Consider the following 19062-nt stretch of genomic DNA (forward strand, 5'->3'; position numbering starts at 1 on the left):
AACCAAAGTGAAGTTAAAAAAAAAAAAGGGAAGTGGGGGTGGGGCACCTGGGTTCCTCAGTCAGTTAAGCGTCTGACTTCGGCTCAGGTCATGATCTCATAGTTCATGGTTTAAGCCCTGTGTCAGGCTCCATGCTGACAGTGCAGAGCCCTCTTGGGATATATTCTCATTCTCTCTCTCTCTCTCTCCCCCTCCCTCCCACACACACTGTCCCTCCCCGACATGTGCTTTCTCTCCCTATCAAAATAAATAAACTTAAAAAAAAAAAAAAAAGGGGGCGCCTAGGTGGCGCAGTCGGTTAAGCGTCCGACTTCAGCCAGGTCACGATCTCGCGGTCCGTGAGTTCGAGCCCCGCGTCAGGCTCTGGGCTGATGGCTCAGAGCCTGGAGCCTGTTTCCGATTCTGTGTCTCCCTCTCTCTCTGCCCCTTCCCCGTTCATGCTCTGTCTCTCTCTGTCCCAAAAAAATAAATGAACGTTGAAAAAAAAAAAAACAAAAAAGAAAGGAAAGGAATTCTTTTCTTTCACAATTGTTTTTTTAGGAAAAGCTGTGTAGCTACTTCATTTAATTCAAGGCTTCATTTTTATACTTACAATAAGGATTTACTGAACATGCAACATTAACCTCTTTAAACCAAAGGAAAAATCCCCCCTCACATACATATTTTCATTGATTAAAATACTGAAAATTTGTGGTAGAATCATTACTTACAGAAAACTGGTGACTCACTCAGTCTTTGGGTCAAAGGCTGAAAAGTCTGACTATTTTCCATGAGGTTCAAAATTGCTTCTTCATTAATAAGAGCTTCCTCCACTTTGTGTATAGTGTGACCTTAAGATGACAAAAAATACAAAAACATTAAAGCAATGGCTTAAATCTAAAATTTATTGTTAAGAATTTGTGCAAATTAGGAAACATGACAATGCAAACCTATTTAAAAATCTGAGGCATTAGTGATATATATGTTAAATAAAAACATAATAAAACTTAGTAAAAGCCACAGGAATATCTAGTCACGTGGATTAAAAAAAAAAAAAGAAATAAACAAGGACCTTGAATCTGTAATTCACTAAATATTTACAATCTCATTAATCCTACCCAGCTTGTACAGTTATACTACTCTGATAAAAATCATTGCAAATTAAAATATACAAAGGGAAAAGTGTAATACAATTCTTTATTCTCTATGGCTTAAAAACTGTAAATTTTACACTTTTCAGCTTTCAACTCATGATCTAAAAATTTCTTTCAGAGCCTAAATGTCCATCAACTGATGAATGGATAAAAAAATTGTGGTTTATATACACAGTGGAGTACTACGTGGCAATGAGAAAGAATGAAATATGGCCCTTTGTAGCAACATGGATGGAACTGGAGAGTGTTATGCTAAGTGAAATGAGCCATACAGACAAAGACAGATACCATATGGTTTCACTCTTATGTGGATCCTGAGAAACTTAACAGAAACCCATGGGGGAGGGGAAGAAAAAAAAAAAAAGAGGTTAGAGTGGGAGAGAGCCAAAGCATAAGAGACTCAAAAACTGAGAACAAACTGAGGGTTGATGGGGGTGGGAGGGAGGGGAGGGTGAGTGATGGGTATTGAGGAGGGCACCTTTTGGGATGAGCACTGGGTGTTGTATGGAAACCAATTTGACAATAAATTTCATATACTGAAAAAAAAAGAACTCAAAACGGTTTTACAACACCAAAAAAATAAAAATAAAAAAAAATAAAAATTTCTTTCAACATTTGATTTTTATAAGTCTAATTGTACAAAGGGATTCAATAATTTTAGGAATAAAGATAAAATTGGGGTGCCTGGGTGGTTCAGTCGGTTGAGTGTCCGGCTTCGGCTCAGGTCATGATCACACGGTTTGTGAGTTCGAGCCCCGCGTTGGGCTCCATGCTGACAACTCAGAGCCTGGAGCCTGCTTCCAATTCTGTGTCTCCCTCTCTCTCTGCTCCTCCCCCATCATGCTGTCTCTCTCTCAAAAATAAATAAACGTTAAAAAAAAAAAAGAATAAAGATAAAATGAGTCTCATATTATAATCTAGTCAAAGAGAGAGAGTAACAATAAAAAGCAAATAGTAGTAGGATAAAAAAGACTATAGCAAAAAAGGGCACGTAGTTAGAGCTAACTGGAAAACAGTTCTGTTTTTCTACTTCTGGTATGCAGACTTAAAACTAAGTGCTTTCAACAGTTTTTCAAAAAGTTAAAGTCTTCAGGAAAAAGTTTTTTAAAAGTTTATTTATTTGAGAGACTGCATGTGTCCACATGTGCATGAGGTGGGGAGGGGCGGGGGGGGGGGGAGAGAATCCCAAGCAAGCTCTGCGCTCTCAGCACAGAGCCCAATATGGGGCTCGACCTCACAAACTGTGAAATCATGACCTGAGCCAAAATCAAGAGTTGGATGCTTAGCCAACTCAGCCAGCCAGGTGCCCCTCAGGAAGAAATATTTTTAACACATCCTAGGACACAGTGGGCTAATAAAGAGTATTTCATCAAAACGAACAAATATACAAACGGTGAAAAATAGCTCATCCCCAAGCAAAAGACAACTGAGAGGATCAGTAAAAACAAAAGCTGGTTCTCAGAAGGTTAATAATAAAATAGACAAGACTGACAAGAATGATCAAAACAAAATAGAAGGCATAAATAATGTTAGAAATAAGAGTTAAAGTACCAAAAATAAGAGAGATACTAAAGTAATACTATGAACAACTTTATACCAAAAACATGGAAAAATCAGATAAAATGAATAATTTCTTAGGAAAAACATGATATAAAACCTGACTCAAACAGAAATAGAAATCTTGAGTAGACTTGTAACAGTTATGGAAATTGAACTAGTAGTTTAAAATCCACTCACTCTATTTTCAGTCCCAACACAAAATTCACCCACTATCCAGTTTGGATGTTTTTATAGATGAGATCTATCAAATCTCTAAGAAATAGATTATACAAATCCAATAAAAATTGTGTTTTGTTTTAATTGCAGTATAGTTGACATAATGTGTTATATTTGTTTCAGGTTTTCAACATAGTGATCTGACAATTTTATACATCATTAAAATTCTCGAAAAAAGTTCGAAATAAAACTCCACAACTCACTTAATGAAGCAAAGTATGAATCTTTCTTGGTTAAAAACAAAAAGTATAAATTCCAAACAAAGTGTTAGCAAAGTAGACATAGCAATGTTTCAAAAAACACCACACCATGACAAAGAAGAGTTATTTCAGTAGTGCACACATAACTTGACATTAGAAAATAAAAATTATTTTAATGTAACTATTATCAGAGGGATAATAAAAGGGAAAAAAAAGTGATTATTTCAAATTCAGAAAATTTGGTAAAATTTCATTTAATACCCATTCATGAGTTTTGAAAAACAACTTCACAGCAAAGAAAGAGGAGAGATATTAACCTAATTAAAATTATCTACCAACATCCTGTAGTAAATTTCATATTTAATGATGAAATATAGAAGCCTTTCCCTTCAAAACCAGGAAAAAGACCATTATTTCTAACTAACATTACTCTAGAGTTCTTAATGCGTTAAAAAAATTTTAAGTATGAAGATGGGAAAAGAAGTAGTAAAGTTGTTATTTACACATGATGACTCTACACACAAAATATCCAATAGAAAAGACATATAAAACTATTAGCACTAGGGTGTGTTGGTGGCTCAGTCGGTTAAGCATCAGGCTCCTGATTTTGGCTCAGGTCATGATCTCATGGACCGTGCGATCCCAGGTCCGGTTCAATGCGGACAGCACGCGGAGCCTCCTTGGGATTCACTCCAACTCTCTCTCTGTCCCTCCCCTGCGTAAGTGTGTGCATGCATGCTCACTCTCTCCCTCCCTCAAAATAAAAAGAAACATTAAAAAAAACTATTCGCGGTAATAAAAGTTGCTGTATATAAGACTGACATACAAAAGTCAGTGAAGCTCCTAAATACCAGTAATTAGAAGATGTGATTTTTGAAAGATAAACTCCTAAGTGCAACAATTAAGACACCTGGAGTATCTCTAATAAAAGATACCAAATTTTACAAAAGAAAATGGCAAACTCTATTAAAAGATATGAAAGAAGACCTAGTAAAATGAGAAATATATCATGTTCATAGAGGAGATGATTTGGCACACAGAAAGATTAAAAATGTTAATTAATCAGTATATAAATTCAATAAAATCCCAGAAATGAACAATCGGATACTAAAATTAATAGGGGACAGTTTTTTGTTTTTTGTTTTTTTTTCAAAGATCAAGAGTAGGGGCACCTGGCTGGCTCAGTCAGTGGAGTGTACTAGTCTTGATCTCAGGGTTGTGAGTTCGAGCCCCATGTTGTGTGTAGAGGTTACTTGAAATAAAAAAAATCTTAAAAAAAAAAAAAAAGATCAAAAGCAGATAAGACAATTTTGAAGTTGAACAAGTTAAGGTCTGCCCTTGATATATATCAACACTTACATGTCAATAGTAATTACAGCAATGTGACATTAACATAGGGGAATGTGACTGCATGACTGAAGTGAGAGAATTCAGTGGGAATAAAATTTTTTTCAGTAAATATGTTGAAAAACTAGATATTTATATTTAGAAAAATAGATACAATTAGATCCTTATTATATTCAAGTAAAATTTCAGATGCATTGAAGACCTAAAAATGAAAAACCAAATTGTAAGCAAACATAAGCCTTACGGATAACACTTGCATTACATCAGGGTAGCAAAGGACTTGTAAACCAGGTACAAAAACCAAACCATTAAGGAAAAAGAAGTTGTTAAATGGATATCAAAACTGAAGATGTGCAAATAAACCTAACCAAAGATGTAAAAGATCGGTATGCTGAAAACGATAGAAAACTAATGAAGGAAACTGAAGAAGACACAAAGAAATGGAAAAAGATTCCATGCTCATGGATTCAAAGAATAAACATTGTTAAAATGTCAATAACACCCAAACCTATCTACACATTCAATGCAATCCCAATCAAAATTGCACCAGCATTCTTCTCAAAATTAGAACAAACAATCCTAAAATTTGTATGGAACCACAAAAGACCCCAAATAGCCAAAGTAATGTTGAAAAAGAAAACCAAAGCAGGAGGCATCACAATCTCAGACTTTAGCCTCTACTACAAAGCTGTAATCATCAAGACAGTATGGTAGTGGCAGAAAAAACAGACACGTAGACCAATGGAATACAGAACCCAGAATTGGACCCACAAATATATGGCCAACTAATCTTTGACAAAGCAGGAAAAAGTATCCAATGGAAAAAATACATTCTCTTTTTTTTTTTTAACTTTTTTTTTTTTCAACGTTCATTTATTTTTTGGGGGACAGAGAGAGACAGAGCATGAATGGGGGAGGGGCAGAGAGAGAGGGAGACACAGAATTGGAAACAGGCTCCAGGCTCTGAGCCATCAGCCCAGAGCCTGACGCGGGGCTCGAACTCACGGACCGCGAGATCGTGACCTGGCTGAAGTCGGACGCTCAACCGACTGCGCCACCCAGGCGCCCCAAAAATACATTCTCTTTAGCAAATGATGCTGGGAGAACTGAAGAGCAACATGCAGAAGAATGAAACTAGACCACTTTTTCACCATACACAAAAATAAACTCAAAATGGATGAAAGACCTAAATGTGAGACAGGAAACCACCACAATCCTAGAGGAGAAAGCACGCAAAAACCTCTTCGACCTCAGCTGCAGCAACTTCTTAACACATCTCCGCAGGAAAGGGAAACAAAAGCAAAAATGAACTATCGGGACCTCATCAAGATAAAAAGTTTCTGCATGGCAAGGAAACAATCAGCAAAACTGAAAGGCAACCAACGGAATGGGAAAAGATATTTGCAAATGACATATCGGATAAAGTGTTAGTATCCAAAATCTATAAAGAATTTACCAGACTCAACACCTGAAAAACAAATAATCCAGTGAAGTAATGGGCAGAACACATGAATAGACACTTTTCCAAAGAAGACATCCAGATGGCTAACAGACACGTGAAAAGATGCTCAACATCACTCACCATCAGGGAAATACAAGTCAAAACCACACTGAGATACCACCTCACACCAGTCAGAGTGTCTAAAATGAACAAGTCAGGAAACAACAGATGCTGGCAAGAACGTGGAGAAATGGGTACCCTCCTCTTGCACTGTTGGTTGGAATGCAAACTGGTACAGCCACTCTGGAAAACAGTGTGGAAGTTCCTCAAAAAATTAAAAATAGAACTACCCTACAACCCAGTAATAGCACTACTAGGAATTTATCCAAAGGATACAGGAATGCTGATTCATAGGGGCACAGGTACCCCAATGTTTTCAGCAGTGCTTTCAACAAGAGCCAAATTATGGAAAGAGCCTAAATGTCCATCAGCTGATGAATGGATAAAGAAGATGTAGCTTATATATACAATGGAATACTACTTGGCAATGAGAAAGAATGAAATGCTGCCAGTTGCAGCAACGTGAATGGAACTGGAGGATATTATGCTAAGTGAAAAAAATCAGAGAAAGACAGATATCATATGTTTTCACTCATATGTGGAACTTGAGAAACTTAACAGAAGACCATAGGGGAAGAGAAGGGGAAAAAAAAAATAGTTACAAACAGAGAGGGAGGGAGGCAAACGATGAGACTCTTAAATACAGAGAACAAATCTTGATGATTACAGAGAACAAACTGACTCTTAAATACAGGTTGATGGGGTTGGGGGAGAGGGGAAAATGGGTGATGGGCATTGAGGACAGCACATGTTGGGATGAGCACTAGGTACTGTATACAAGCGATGAATCACAGGAATCTACCCCCAAAACCAAGAGCACACTGTATATACACTGTATGTTAGCCAACTTGACAATAAATTATATTAAAAAATTATTTAAAAAAATAGCAAAAAAATGTCATGAGAACATAATGCACACATGGTGACTACAGTCAAAAAACAAAAACAAAAAAACGAAATTGAAGATGTGCAAACACTTAAAATGAGCCACAAATATGAATAAGCAATTCTCAGATAGAAAACACAAATGCTCAAAGTTATTAGCAATCAGGACATGCAAATTAAACTAAGAAGATTCCATTTCAAAGAATCAGAATGGCAAAAGGAAACATTTTTTAACGTTTATTTATTTTTGAGACAGAGAGAGACAGAGCATGAATGGGGGAGGGTCAGAGAGAGAGGGAGACACAGAATCCGAAACAGGCTCCAGGCTCTAAGCGGTCAGCACAGAGCCCGACACGGGGCTCGAACTCACGGACCGCGAGATCATGACCTGAGCTGAAGTTGGACGCTCAAACGACTGAGCCACCCAGGTGCCCCCAAAAATTTTAAATATAAGCTCTAGGGGTGCCTGGGTGGCTTAGTCAGTTAAGTGTCTGACTCTTGATCTTGGCTCAGGTCATGCTCTCATGGCCTGTGAGTTTGAGCCCTGTATCAGGCGGGTCTGTGCTGATGGCATGGGGATTGCTTGGGATTCTCTCTCTCCTCTCTCTCTCTCTCTCTCAAAATAAATAAAAGAATTTAAATATAAGCTCTAATACGTTGTGGGAATGTAAACTTAGATATAATCATTTTACAGACTAATTTTTGTAATATGGCATTACTACTATAATGATATTTTTATTGTTAACATACTTTGAAATCTGAAAAATGGAGCTCTAAAAATAACAGAGCTTATGGGTGGAAAGGTTAAGGCAAAACCAATGCAACTTTGTAACCACAGCACTAACAAATTCCAATAATTGGCACCCAAGGAGATAACTCTCATCAGCCCAGTGTGGTTAGAAGCTGTCATAGTGGATATTAAAATGCTCTGAAAATAACAGTATGGAAATGCTGGGTACATTTTTTATTAGAGTGCGGCTGGCAGATGCTAAGAAAAGCAAATGCAAGCAGAACTCTGAGCCAGTAGGCTGCCATTAAGGTGAGCTCAAGAGATCTCAGGTGTAACTTGCCATGAGTCAGAGATTGCACAATGCTGGGATGCATCTCTTAGGGAGGGGGAAGCCCTGAGTGTAGATGCTCATTTTGAATTGTAGTTTAATATAGTCAAGAGGGGTGTCTGGATGGCTCAGTCGGTTAAGTGTCTGGCTCTTGATTTTGCCTAAGGTCATGATCTCAGGGTCATGAGATTGAGCTCCATGTTGGACTCTGCACTCTCTCCCTATCCCTCTCCTCCTCTCTCAAGAAATAAATAAAATAAAGTCTTTAAAAATATATATGGTCAAAAGAGCCTCTGCTGCTAATGAGGCAGTATAAAAGAGGCTTTTCTATTACTGCTTAAAGCTGTAATTTTACTCCTGCTACTCTGGCTCCCTTGCTTAGAAAAACTGCATATGAAACAATGTGACTATGGAATAAAACTTTGATCATTCTTTTATTTACCAACTGTGTATAAGCTAACTACATTTTTACAGAAACTCTATTAGAACATATGCTATCTAGGTAGAGTACATATACCCTAAGACCTGGCAAATTACACTTCTATATGTCTTCTATAGAGACACTCTTGCATACAGCCACAAAATGACAGAAATAACACTATTAATAACAGTGCAAAAGTGAAAATCATCTAATAGTTGTAGAGGGCTAATAAACTTGTTTAGTCATACAAAGGAACACTAATCAGCAGCTGAAGTGAGTGAACTAGAAACATGTATGAACAAAGATAGATCAAAGTTATAATATGTTGACATAAAAGATACTCAACATCATTATGATGAGGGAAATGATAATTAAAGCCATAATGAGATGCCATTTCACACACTAGGATGGCTATACAAAAAAAGACAAATAACAAGTGTTAGTGAGGATGCAGGATCATTGGAACCTTCACATACTGATGGAGGAAATGTAAACCAGTGTAATAAGTTTGGAAAACAGTTTTGTAGTTTATGCAAAAGTTAAATACAAGTTCACCAAATGAGCCAGCAATTCCACTACTTGGTGTCTCTTGAGAGAAATGAAAATACTACATCCACACAAACACCTACATACAAGTGTTCGCGTCAGAATTAAGAGCCAAAAAGTGAAAATAACTCAAATATCAATCAACTGATGACTGAATTAACAAAATATGGTATATCCATACAATGAAACACTATCTGGCAATAAAAAGGAACGAAATATTGATAGATACTACAATACAGATGAACCTGAAACATTAAGCTAAATGAAAGAAGACACAAAAGATCACATATTGTATGATTTCATTTATATGATACACCCAGAAAAGGCAGATCTTGAGACAAGAAAGTGGATTAGAGGTTACTTGGGGTTGGAGATGAGAACAGATATGACTGCAAATGGACACAAGGAATCCTCTGAGGTGAAGCAGGTGTTCTAAAATTGAATTATGGGGATGCCTGCACAGCTCTATAAACTTCCGATAAATCAATGAATTGTACACCTTGAATGAGTGCATATTATATTATACAAATTATACCTCAATTAATAAAAAACTATGTCGAATGAAAAAAGCAAGTTGCTTACTTTACGCCAAGTAGGACCCTATTTTATGTAAGATTTTAAATATAAAATAACAGTATATATCATGGACATACATATATAAGAAAATGTAAAATCATATATGGGAACAGTTTACACCAACTTAGAATAGTGCTTACATCTAGAGATCAAGAAAAGGTAAAGGAATGGGAGAAACTTAGCTAATTCAACCAAATAGTAATATTACCGTGCCAGATATACAGATGTCTATTATAGTATTTTCTGCATACTTGAAAACCTCACCTTTGCTCAACTCTGTATCTTTGTGGACTTCTACCAGATTAGCTGGCGTACATTGAAGAATATCAGGAGACAGAACTTCAGAGTGCAATGTTAACTCAGCAGAGAACTCCTGAGATCCATCGCTGTAGTCCACAGATCCTGATAATGTTCTGGTTAATTAAAACATATCCTTTATAACAAACTAGATAACAAAGCAATAAAATTAGTTTTGAGATCTATAATAAATAACGACTTACACAGAGAAATCATTCTGTTTGAGAATTTCCTGAAGTCTCTTCTGAAAAATTTTTTCACTTTCTGTTGCTGGCACAAACCTGCGATCTTTGAATTTCAAAAGTGCATTAAAAAATGTAGATAACGAATGAAATATTTTCCTTTTTCTTAGAGTAGCTTTTAAAATGGTAACAATTTCTTATCTTTCTCTTGACACACATAATACCACCTAAAAGTAGTTCTATCATAACAGCAAACAAAAGAGAAATGGTTGTTAATGAAGCTATAAAATTAAGCACTTAAAGTCAGTTCAAGATTAAGTTCTATAATTATAACTTAAATCTAAAACAAAAACACTGTCCTGTACCTATAAATGTATTGCACACTCTGAACCTAGAAATTTCTACCCTATAAAATATAATAGTTCTATTTTAGAAGGCATTCAAAATTTACCACAGCATTTTTAGTGCCCAAGACATAATAAAAATTTTAATTGGACTTCAATGTATGCTTACTGCTATATTACAAATATGTTTACCTTCTGAATTAGGTCTTTTATTCTTTTAGTTTTATTTAAAAATTTTTGTTGTGTACATGGCATTTATGTAAGCCCTCAAATTCTTTTTGTAGAATATATAAAATGAGTATTTTCTTCAAAGCTGTATAAGATGATTAAAGTGGGAGTTTATACGAACAAAATAGTGTGATGTCTCTAAGTTGGGACCCATGATCTTCTGTGAGTATTCTGGCTCATTTGGAAATACAAAAGGCTAGAATATACTAGAAAATAAAAAAGGAGCAAAGAGGTGGGACAAGAAGTAAGGTAAAAACCAAGGACAATGAGGATGCCAATTCTTGGGCGGGCAGGGGAGGATAGAAGGAGAGAACAATGAATGACACCTGGGAGGTAAAGAATTACAGTTCAGAGCAATGACAATAGGAAAAAATATACAGAACAGAAAGGTAATTTGAAAAGTAAAATTCAATGTTAAGGTAAAAACTCAATGGCTTAAACTTTTCCATTAGAATATCTGGTGTAAAAAAAAAATGTCACCAGAATACTATTAGGTTTATACCTTGTGATTCGGGTTGGCTAATTTGAGAAGTTTCATTTCTGTTTCTTCGCCGTTGCTTTTCATCTTCCCATATGGCCTGGAGACCAGGGTTTCCACCAATTTGAGCTATAATTACAACAATACTTCAATACGACAAAGGTCAAAGTGAAAAATACTTGCTCAAAAAAAGAAATCCAAACTTTAAAAAAATAAATACTGACTTAAAAAAAACAAAAACAACCATTTACCTGTTTTGTGTAACATAATGACCAAACTACCCAACCTACATTTATTACTCCTTTTTGTTTTCCTCCTACTGGCTCCCCAAAACCCAGCAAGTGGTGAATAAGACCAAAATATCTGATGACAGCCAATATACCTAAGAGTCCCCTCCCTTTTATATAAACTGAAAATTGTAAGTTTAAAAGGCAGAGTATATTAAATTCTTTAATGATGGCTAATGTATTTAGTTGTCACACTTACTTTAGGCTTATGTCTATGCAAACATACTCACATGAATGAAAATATTAATGAAAAAATAATGACCATCTCATCAGAGGTTAAGAAATCTTCGTAACATTTTGCATCCTCCTTCTATAACATGTTACTTCTCTACTAATGTTTTCTTCCCTACTTTTTCCACTGTACTTTAGTCATTAAATTTTAAAAATAAAAACACATAGGGGCGCCTGGGTGGCTCAGTTGGTTAAGCATCTCTTGATTTTGGCTCAGGTCATGATCTCACGGTTTGTGAGGTCGAGCTTCATGTTGGGCTCTGCACTCTGCACAGTGCACAGCCTGCTTGGGATTCTCTCTCCGCCCTTCTTCCCTCCCCCCCACCCCCAAATAAATAAATAAACTTAAAAAAAAAATACACATTAATTGTGCACGTACCTTCAATGTCTAGCCGATTTAAGATATCAGCAGCAACAGCATCCACTTCTAATTCACATGTACTCCGTGGTTCAACACCTTCCAGTATTAAAGAGCTGTATTAAAAAGATTATTTAAAAAATATAATAATTAGGGGCGCCTGGCCAGCTCAGTTGGTGGAGCATGCAACTCTTGATCTTGGAGCCCCAAGTTGGGCACAAGATTATTTAAAAAAAATAATAAAATAACAGATTAAATAAATATACATATATAATAACCACATAAGAGCAAATTTTCTGAAGACTTTGCTTATAGAACTTTCATGTTTAGTCACAATTATTCATGACCCAACTGATACTCTGTGTGTACATATAAATAAAAAACAGGAAGAGAAAAATACAAAACCTGCTCTGTTGAGATACTTTTGCAGTATATTTTACATATTTTGGTTCATTATATTTTATATATAAAGAATGTACAATGTTTTAGCATGTGAGTCATATTCAGGGTAGAATGGGATTAGATAACAGAGGGATACATCAAAAACCATATACATATGCAAAATCACTTGCCCAGAGGCATCTTTCTTAGCAATCACAGACAGTTGTTAAAAATGAGGACAGAGTATGCTACAAAAGATCAGGGGAAGTGAGCATACTGAAAAGTGAGCAAATGATACTGTTCTCCTTGCCCTCAACTCCTGCTGAGCTGAGGAATGCTTTAAAAGTCTCTATAACTGCAAACTGAGAAATCACAGGAGTTCAACAATGAGATCATGGCTAAGAGAAGTGGTGATACCATGAGGTCATTAATTTTTATGACAAAATGGTCATAATTGTAATAATAGTTGTAACAATAATTGTAATAATTATATAGCTGTAATGATTGTAATAATGCAGAGGATTATTCCCCATTAATGCTGTGTGACTCAAAAGCATTTTGTTTTTCAGAGCCACAACAAAATAAATAAATAAAATCAGGAAGACACCATATATATGTCCCTGCTTGAAGGAATGAATATACATCTAATGTGGATACCAGTTTACTCATTCCAAAATTTAGATCTTCTACTAATACAGACCCCATATGAAAAGAAGAACTTTTACTAGAAAGTGGGTGATGGCAGATTTGATTAACATTTTTATTGGAAAGATTTTTTTTTATGTTTTAAGAGAAACATATTAGCAAAACCTCATTTTCCGTTGTCTATCCTTCAAGAAATCTGACGAAACTTTAGAAATTTGTTTAACCACAGAATTGTTATAGTTCAAATAAATCTGTATGTATATACATATATACATGTAGATAAAACACACACACACACACACACATATCTTTTTACCATTGATACAGAAGGGACATATTAGCCAACCTATCACAATATATGCCTTTTTACTTTTAGAAAAAATAATTCTCAATGTAGCTTGTCTTTTTTATTCGTATAATTTAATGACATAAGTTTTGCCATGAATTAAAGTAGTAGATAAAATAGTTTTTAGTCAACAGTTTTTTCCTTATATCAAAAAGTTTCACAATTTTTGGAAGAATTATATTGTAAATTTCAAGAGTGAATTTTCCAGGAGTAGCACATCTGTGATAAAGGAGGGGAACAATAACAGCACAAAATGCAATCTCATAGTAGAAATTTATAACCATTTCTTGCCCTTATTACAAAACTACTTTATTTTTAAAAAAATTTTTTTTTTCAACGTTTATTTATTTTTGGGACAGAGAGAGACAGAGCATGAACAGGGGAGGGGCAGAGAGAGAGGGAGACACAGAATCGGAAACAGGCTCCAGGCTCCGAGCCATCAGCCCAGAGCCCGACGCGGGGCTCGAACTCACAGACCGTGAGATCGTGACCTGGCTGAAGTCGGACGCTTAACCGACTGCGCCACCCAGGCGCCCCTACAAAACTACTTTAGACATTCAGAATAGGAAGTGTTCCTAGGGAAAGGAAATAGTTTGCACAATTAAAAATGTCTCCAGTAGATAAAACACCGCAAGTAAAAATTTGAGTCAGCAAATACATATAAACAATTCATTATAGTCATGAAAAATAGATAAGTAATATGACAGTAACAATTGTGCCTCTCTGAACATTTCTGTTCCTAGCTTAACACAACAGACCTACTAATTAGAATCACTGAGGGTGGAGCTCAGACATCTACAATTTAAAACGTCTCTTTTGATCAACTGATGGGCAGTCAGGGTTGAGATTACTTCAGCATACTTGACATTTGTAGATTCAACACTCTGGCAAATGACTCTGAAGGTCCATGATATGTGGTAATTTATAGAGTTAACAAGTAGGCTTAGCAGAACTGCTAACTCAGCACTCCCCATATCTTATGAGTTTGCTGCTATTTGTCATAGTCCTTGTAATAATGTTTGTGAAGGAATATAAAATATTTATTAAAAAAAAAAAAAAAAGGCACCCAGCAAGATGGTGCTAGCAGCACTGGGGATAGAAATGAGACTGATAAAAATCTAAAGAGTACTGATTTATAGTAAAATTTTTTGACATTATGTTACTTGTACTTGATGAAATAATGGATTTTCATGTTTATTACAATGTAAGCATCTCCAAAATACAAAAATATGGGATAATCTGAGACAAAAATATATAGCTATACTGTATTTGTTACAGATTCTAATTCTGAATACCTTGTCTAATTTCACTAGTTTGCCTACACATATCTTTGCTAAAAAGTTGTCATTCATTAAGAGTAATAAAATAGGTCTCTTTTAAAAACATTTTAAAATGTAAACTTTTCATTATAATATATAAGGTCTCCCCAAACTTACTTCTAACCAATAAAGCTTTACTATGACCTAGCTAGAAAGATAGTTTGCTTACAAAAAGATTTTAAATGCTAATAAACTCTGGTCTTATTTGATCATGCAAAAACAAGTTATTAAAAATATAGAACTCTGAAAATCAAGGGCTCTAGTGAATAGGTAAAATTTTGAGTCAAGTTGATGTGCTCCAATTTCAGAGAGATAGAGGAACTATATCACAGGCATAAAAAAATGAAGAAAGCAAGTTGCTTGTTGATCAATTTGGAATGATTAGAACTTGAATTTGATGTGGTAATAATATTCTGTGAAAAGAAATTATGCCGTTTCAATCTGATTAAAAAATACTTCTGCCGTATCTGAGAAGGAACCAAGAAGTACACATGTAGGCGTATGTGTAAGTGTGTGTGCATGTTTGTCAAAAAGTCCTGATACTTGTCAAGGTCAATCAAGAGGTAGGGTGTCATTTCACTTTGAAGTCCTTGAAGTTTATTCTGGCACAATATTTCTGTCATTAAACAATGTGTTTCTATCATTATTTAATGAGATTCTTTCTTAGACGTCTTCTGTTTTTTTAATGTTTATTTTTGAGACAGAGAGAGAGCGCATGCACGCGCAGGGGAGGGGCAGAGAGAGAGGGAGACACAGAATCCGAAGCAGGCTCCAGGCTCTAAGCTGTCAGCACAGAGCCCAATGTGGGGCTTGAACTCAGGAGCCACAAGATCACGATCTAAGCTGAAGTTGGACGTTTTAACCGACTGAGCCATTCGGGTGCCCTTAATGAGATTCTTAACTTCCGTATCACACTCTGCGCTGACAGCACAGTGCCCCACATCAGGCTGACAGCATGGAACCTGCATGGGATTCTCTCTCTGCCACTCCCCGTGTAGACTCTCTCTCAAAATAAATGAATAAACATTAAAAAAAAATGGCAAACTGCTTATTCATATACAGTATGTCAACCCACTTTTTTCCATAAAAACATTTAGAAATTTGGGGGTTATTTTTTCAAAAATATTTGCTTCTTAGATTTTAAATTGTTATTTTATCATGTGATTTTTATTTGACAAGTTATAGCATATCAATTCAGAATGCATAATGAAGACATATGTTGGAAAGAAGTATAAAAATTAATACCCAATTACTTTTATTAATTAGGTAATAACTAGGTCCATTTTCATCCTATTTTCAAGGTCAGTGTTTAAAATCTGATTCCACTGAGAAATTTAACAGAAGACCATGGGGGAAGGGAAAGGGGAAAAAAAAAGTTATAGAGAGGGAGGGAGGCAAATGATAAGAGTCTTTTAAATACTGAGGGAGGAACTGAGGGTTGATGGGGGGTGGGGGAGAGGGGAAAGCTGGTGATGGGCATTGAGGAGGGCACCTGTTAGGATGAGCACTGGGTGTTGTATGGAAACCAATTTGATAATAAATTATATTTAATATAAAAAAAATAAAAGTATGGGAATGCAAGCTGGTGCAGCCACTCTGGAAAACAGAATGGAGGTTCCTCAAAAAACTAAAAATAGAACTACACTACGACCCAGCAATTGCACTTCTAGGCATTTATCCACGGGATACAGGTGTGCCGTTTCAAAGGGACACATGCACCCCCATGTTTATAGCAGCACTATCAACAATAGCCAAAGTGTGCAAAGAACCCAAATGTCCATCGGTGGATGAATGGATAAAGATGTGGTGTGTACACACACACACACACACACACACACGTACACACACACACACACACACACACACACACACACACACAGGAGTATTACTCGGCAATCAAAAAGAACGACATCTTGCCATTTGCAACTACATGGATGGAACTAGAAGGTATTATGCTAAGTGAAATTAGTCAGAGAAAGACAAAAATCATACAACTTCACTCATATGAGGACTTTGAGACAAAACAGATGAACATAAGAGGGAAGGGAAACAAAAATAATACAAAAACAAGGAGGGGGGCAAAACAAAAGAGACTCATAAATATGGAGAACAAACTGAGGGTTATAGGAAGGGTTGTGGGAGGGGGAGATGGGCTAAATGGGTAAGGAGCACTAAGAAATCTACTGAAACCACTGTTTTACTATACGCTAACAATTTGGATGTAAGTTTAAAAAAAATAAAAAAGAAAATAATGAAAAGAAAAAAACATAAAATAAAAATAAAATCTGTGATTCCATGTAACATACTAATGTTGAGATGTGCTTCTCTGACAAGCTCATAGATTAAAAAAATGAAGATTAAGGGGCGCCTGGGTGGCGCAGTCGGTTAAGCGTCCGACTTCAGCCAGGTCACGATCTCGCAGTCTGTGAGTTCGAGCCCCGCGTCGGGCTCTGGGCTGATGGCTCAGAGCCTGGAGCCTGTTTCCGATTCTGTGTCTCCCTCTCTCTCTGCCCCTCCCCCGTTCATGCTCTGTCTCTCTCTGTCCCAAAATTAAATAAAAACGTTGAAAAAAAAATTTTTTAAAAAAATGAAGATTAAAATTAAATTATAATAACCACTGAGTTTTGAATACAGTAGGATATACACAAATAGGTTTTTTTCCCTTTACAACATTAACTAACCTTGGTATTTCATCTTCTTCCCACCGAAATAAAGTACCAGTAAGAGAATTTCCTGGTAGCTGATCCTTGCAAGATCCAGTTGTACGCATCGAATCACCTAGGAACAGAAAAGTAAAAGAAGATAAATTCTACTTTTAACTTGCATATAAATACCCTTTAAGTAAAATAATATATAAACATGACTAGTTCCTACAATTGTGTCCTTAAAATTCATACACACACAGGAACACATATGCACAGTTGAGAATAGTGGCTCTAAAGTAAAAGGGGAAGAAAGTATTTCTAATACAGATATGAAAGAGAAACAGCTACAATGCTTACATGCTAGTATGATACATTTAAATGTGCTATTGTGGTAGGATTAAAATCTCACTTTGAAAATCATGAAGAGTTAAGATTGTTTATAGACTTTAAATTCCTAGGGTATTCTGTATGAGTCTAAACTAAAATTCTAATGGAATTCAGATTCCAGATAAAATTCAAAACATACTTTAATACTAATCCCTGAACAAAGAGAAAATATGCAACACATTCCAGAAGTGATGGCAGTTAACAGTGAGTGGAAATGCAAATACCATTTGACCACCAGTAGAAGGGGAAAATGCATGTTTGCTTAGTTGTCTAAGTTTCAGGAACTGAGTCCTGGGGTCATGCTTTGAAAGTATTCTCTAAATTTTAGCAACTGTTTTGCAATCTCTTGTGGGAATTTAAATTCTAAGAGAAAGCATAAATGAGTAGCATAGAAAGAATCCTAACATTGAGAAAGACACTAAATTTGCAATTTTCTAATCCAGCTAAATTTAATACTTTTTCTTATTTGTTTAGCTTGATCACAAAATGGTGTAATTAAGACTGAGATTAGGTATTACCATCTTTGCTATTTCAGCAAAACATATGCCAAAACATGAAACTGATTCTACATATCTTCAGAAGTTTTTAAAGGCTTTGCTATTAGGTGGCTAGGGCATTAATATGAAATTACTTTGTAGAGTTGTACATTACCATAAATATTATTTTCTAATAAATTTATGTGAATAAAGAGTACAAGTTTACTGATTCAGAGTTACTGATAACATCACAAAAAATTCACATCTTACCTACACTTCTTATGCATTGTTTTAGCATATTTCCCTAAAGAACAGGGAAACTCCCTAATTTAAATATATATATTATTATAATTTTTCAACTATGGATGGTAAAAAATATAAATTGCCTCTATGTGCTCAAAATATTTAATCTATTTACTTTATATACTTCACCTTAACAACGTAGTAATTAGTACCATTTCCAGTTCATCTGACACATGATCATATAACTGAAGTACTGAGAGAAAAATTGTATATGCATACATACTATTAAAATTTCTACATCTTTTTCACTTTTGAATTTACTCCATTTTCAAAAGTAAGACTACATTATGTACTAGTATAACTTGTCTTATAAGATAAAAATGTTGAGTTATGCATATATACATGTAATATGTAGGAATTAAGTTTTGTTTTTTTTTTTTTTTTTAACGTTTATTTATTTTTTTTTGGGACAAAGAGAGACAGAGCATGAACGGGGGAGGGGCAGAGAGAGAGGGAGACACAGAATCGGAAACAGGCTCCAGGCTCCGAGCCATCAGCCCAGAGCCTGATGCGGGGCTCGAACTCACGGACCGCGAGATCGTGACCTGGCTGAAGTCGGACGCTTAACCGACTGCGCCACCCAGGCGCCCCAGGAATTAAGTTTTAATAAGAAGTTTACTGTCAGTTTAATGGTGTCTGAGAAACATGAAAT

General features: G+C 35.7%; 1 protein-coding gene across 2 annotated transcripts in view; it reads right to left on the reverse strand.

The window, feature by feature from the left end:
• Window positions 1-19062, reverse strand: part of REV3L (REV3 like, DNA directed polymerase zeta catalytic subunit) — a 176077-nt gene that overhangs the window by 86375 nt on the left and 70640 nt on the right. For both annotated transcript variants that reach the window (XM_086707602.1, XM_086707603.1), the window contains 6 exons: window positions 17281-17377; window positions 11930-12024; window positions 11057-11161; window positions 10004-10088; window positions 9768-9916; window positions 711-830 (listed from right to left, as the gene is read on the reverse strand). In XM_086707602.1, coding sequence (XP_086563728.1) covers window positions 711-830; window positions 9768-9916; window positions 10004-10088; window positions 11057-11161; window positions 11930-12024; window positions 17281-17377 — 651 coding nt within the window. The remainder of the gene's footprint in view (window positions 1-710; window positions 831-9767; window positions 9917-10003; window positions 10089-11056; window positions 11162-11929; window positions 12025-17280; window positions 17378-19062) is intronic.

This window comes from Puma concolor, chromosome B2 (genome assembly GCF_028749965.1).
Source record: "Puma concolor isolate L17-30 chromosome B2, mPumCon1.1.hap2, whole genome shotgun sequence".
In the NCBI taxonomy this organism is placed as follows: domain Eukaryota; kingdom Metazoa; phylum Chordata; class Mammalia; order Carnivora; family Felidae; genus Puma; species Puma concolor.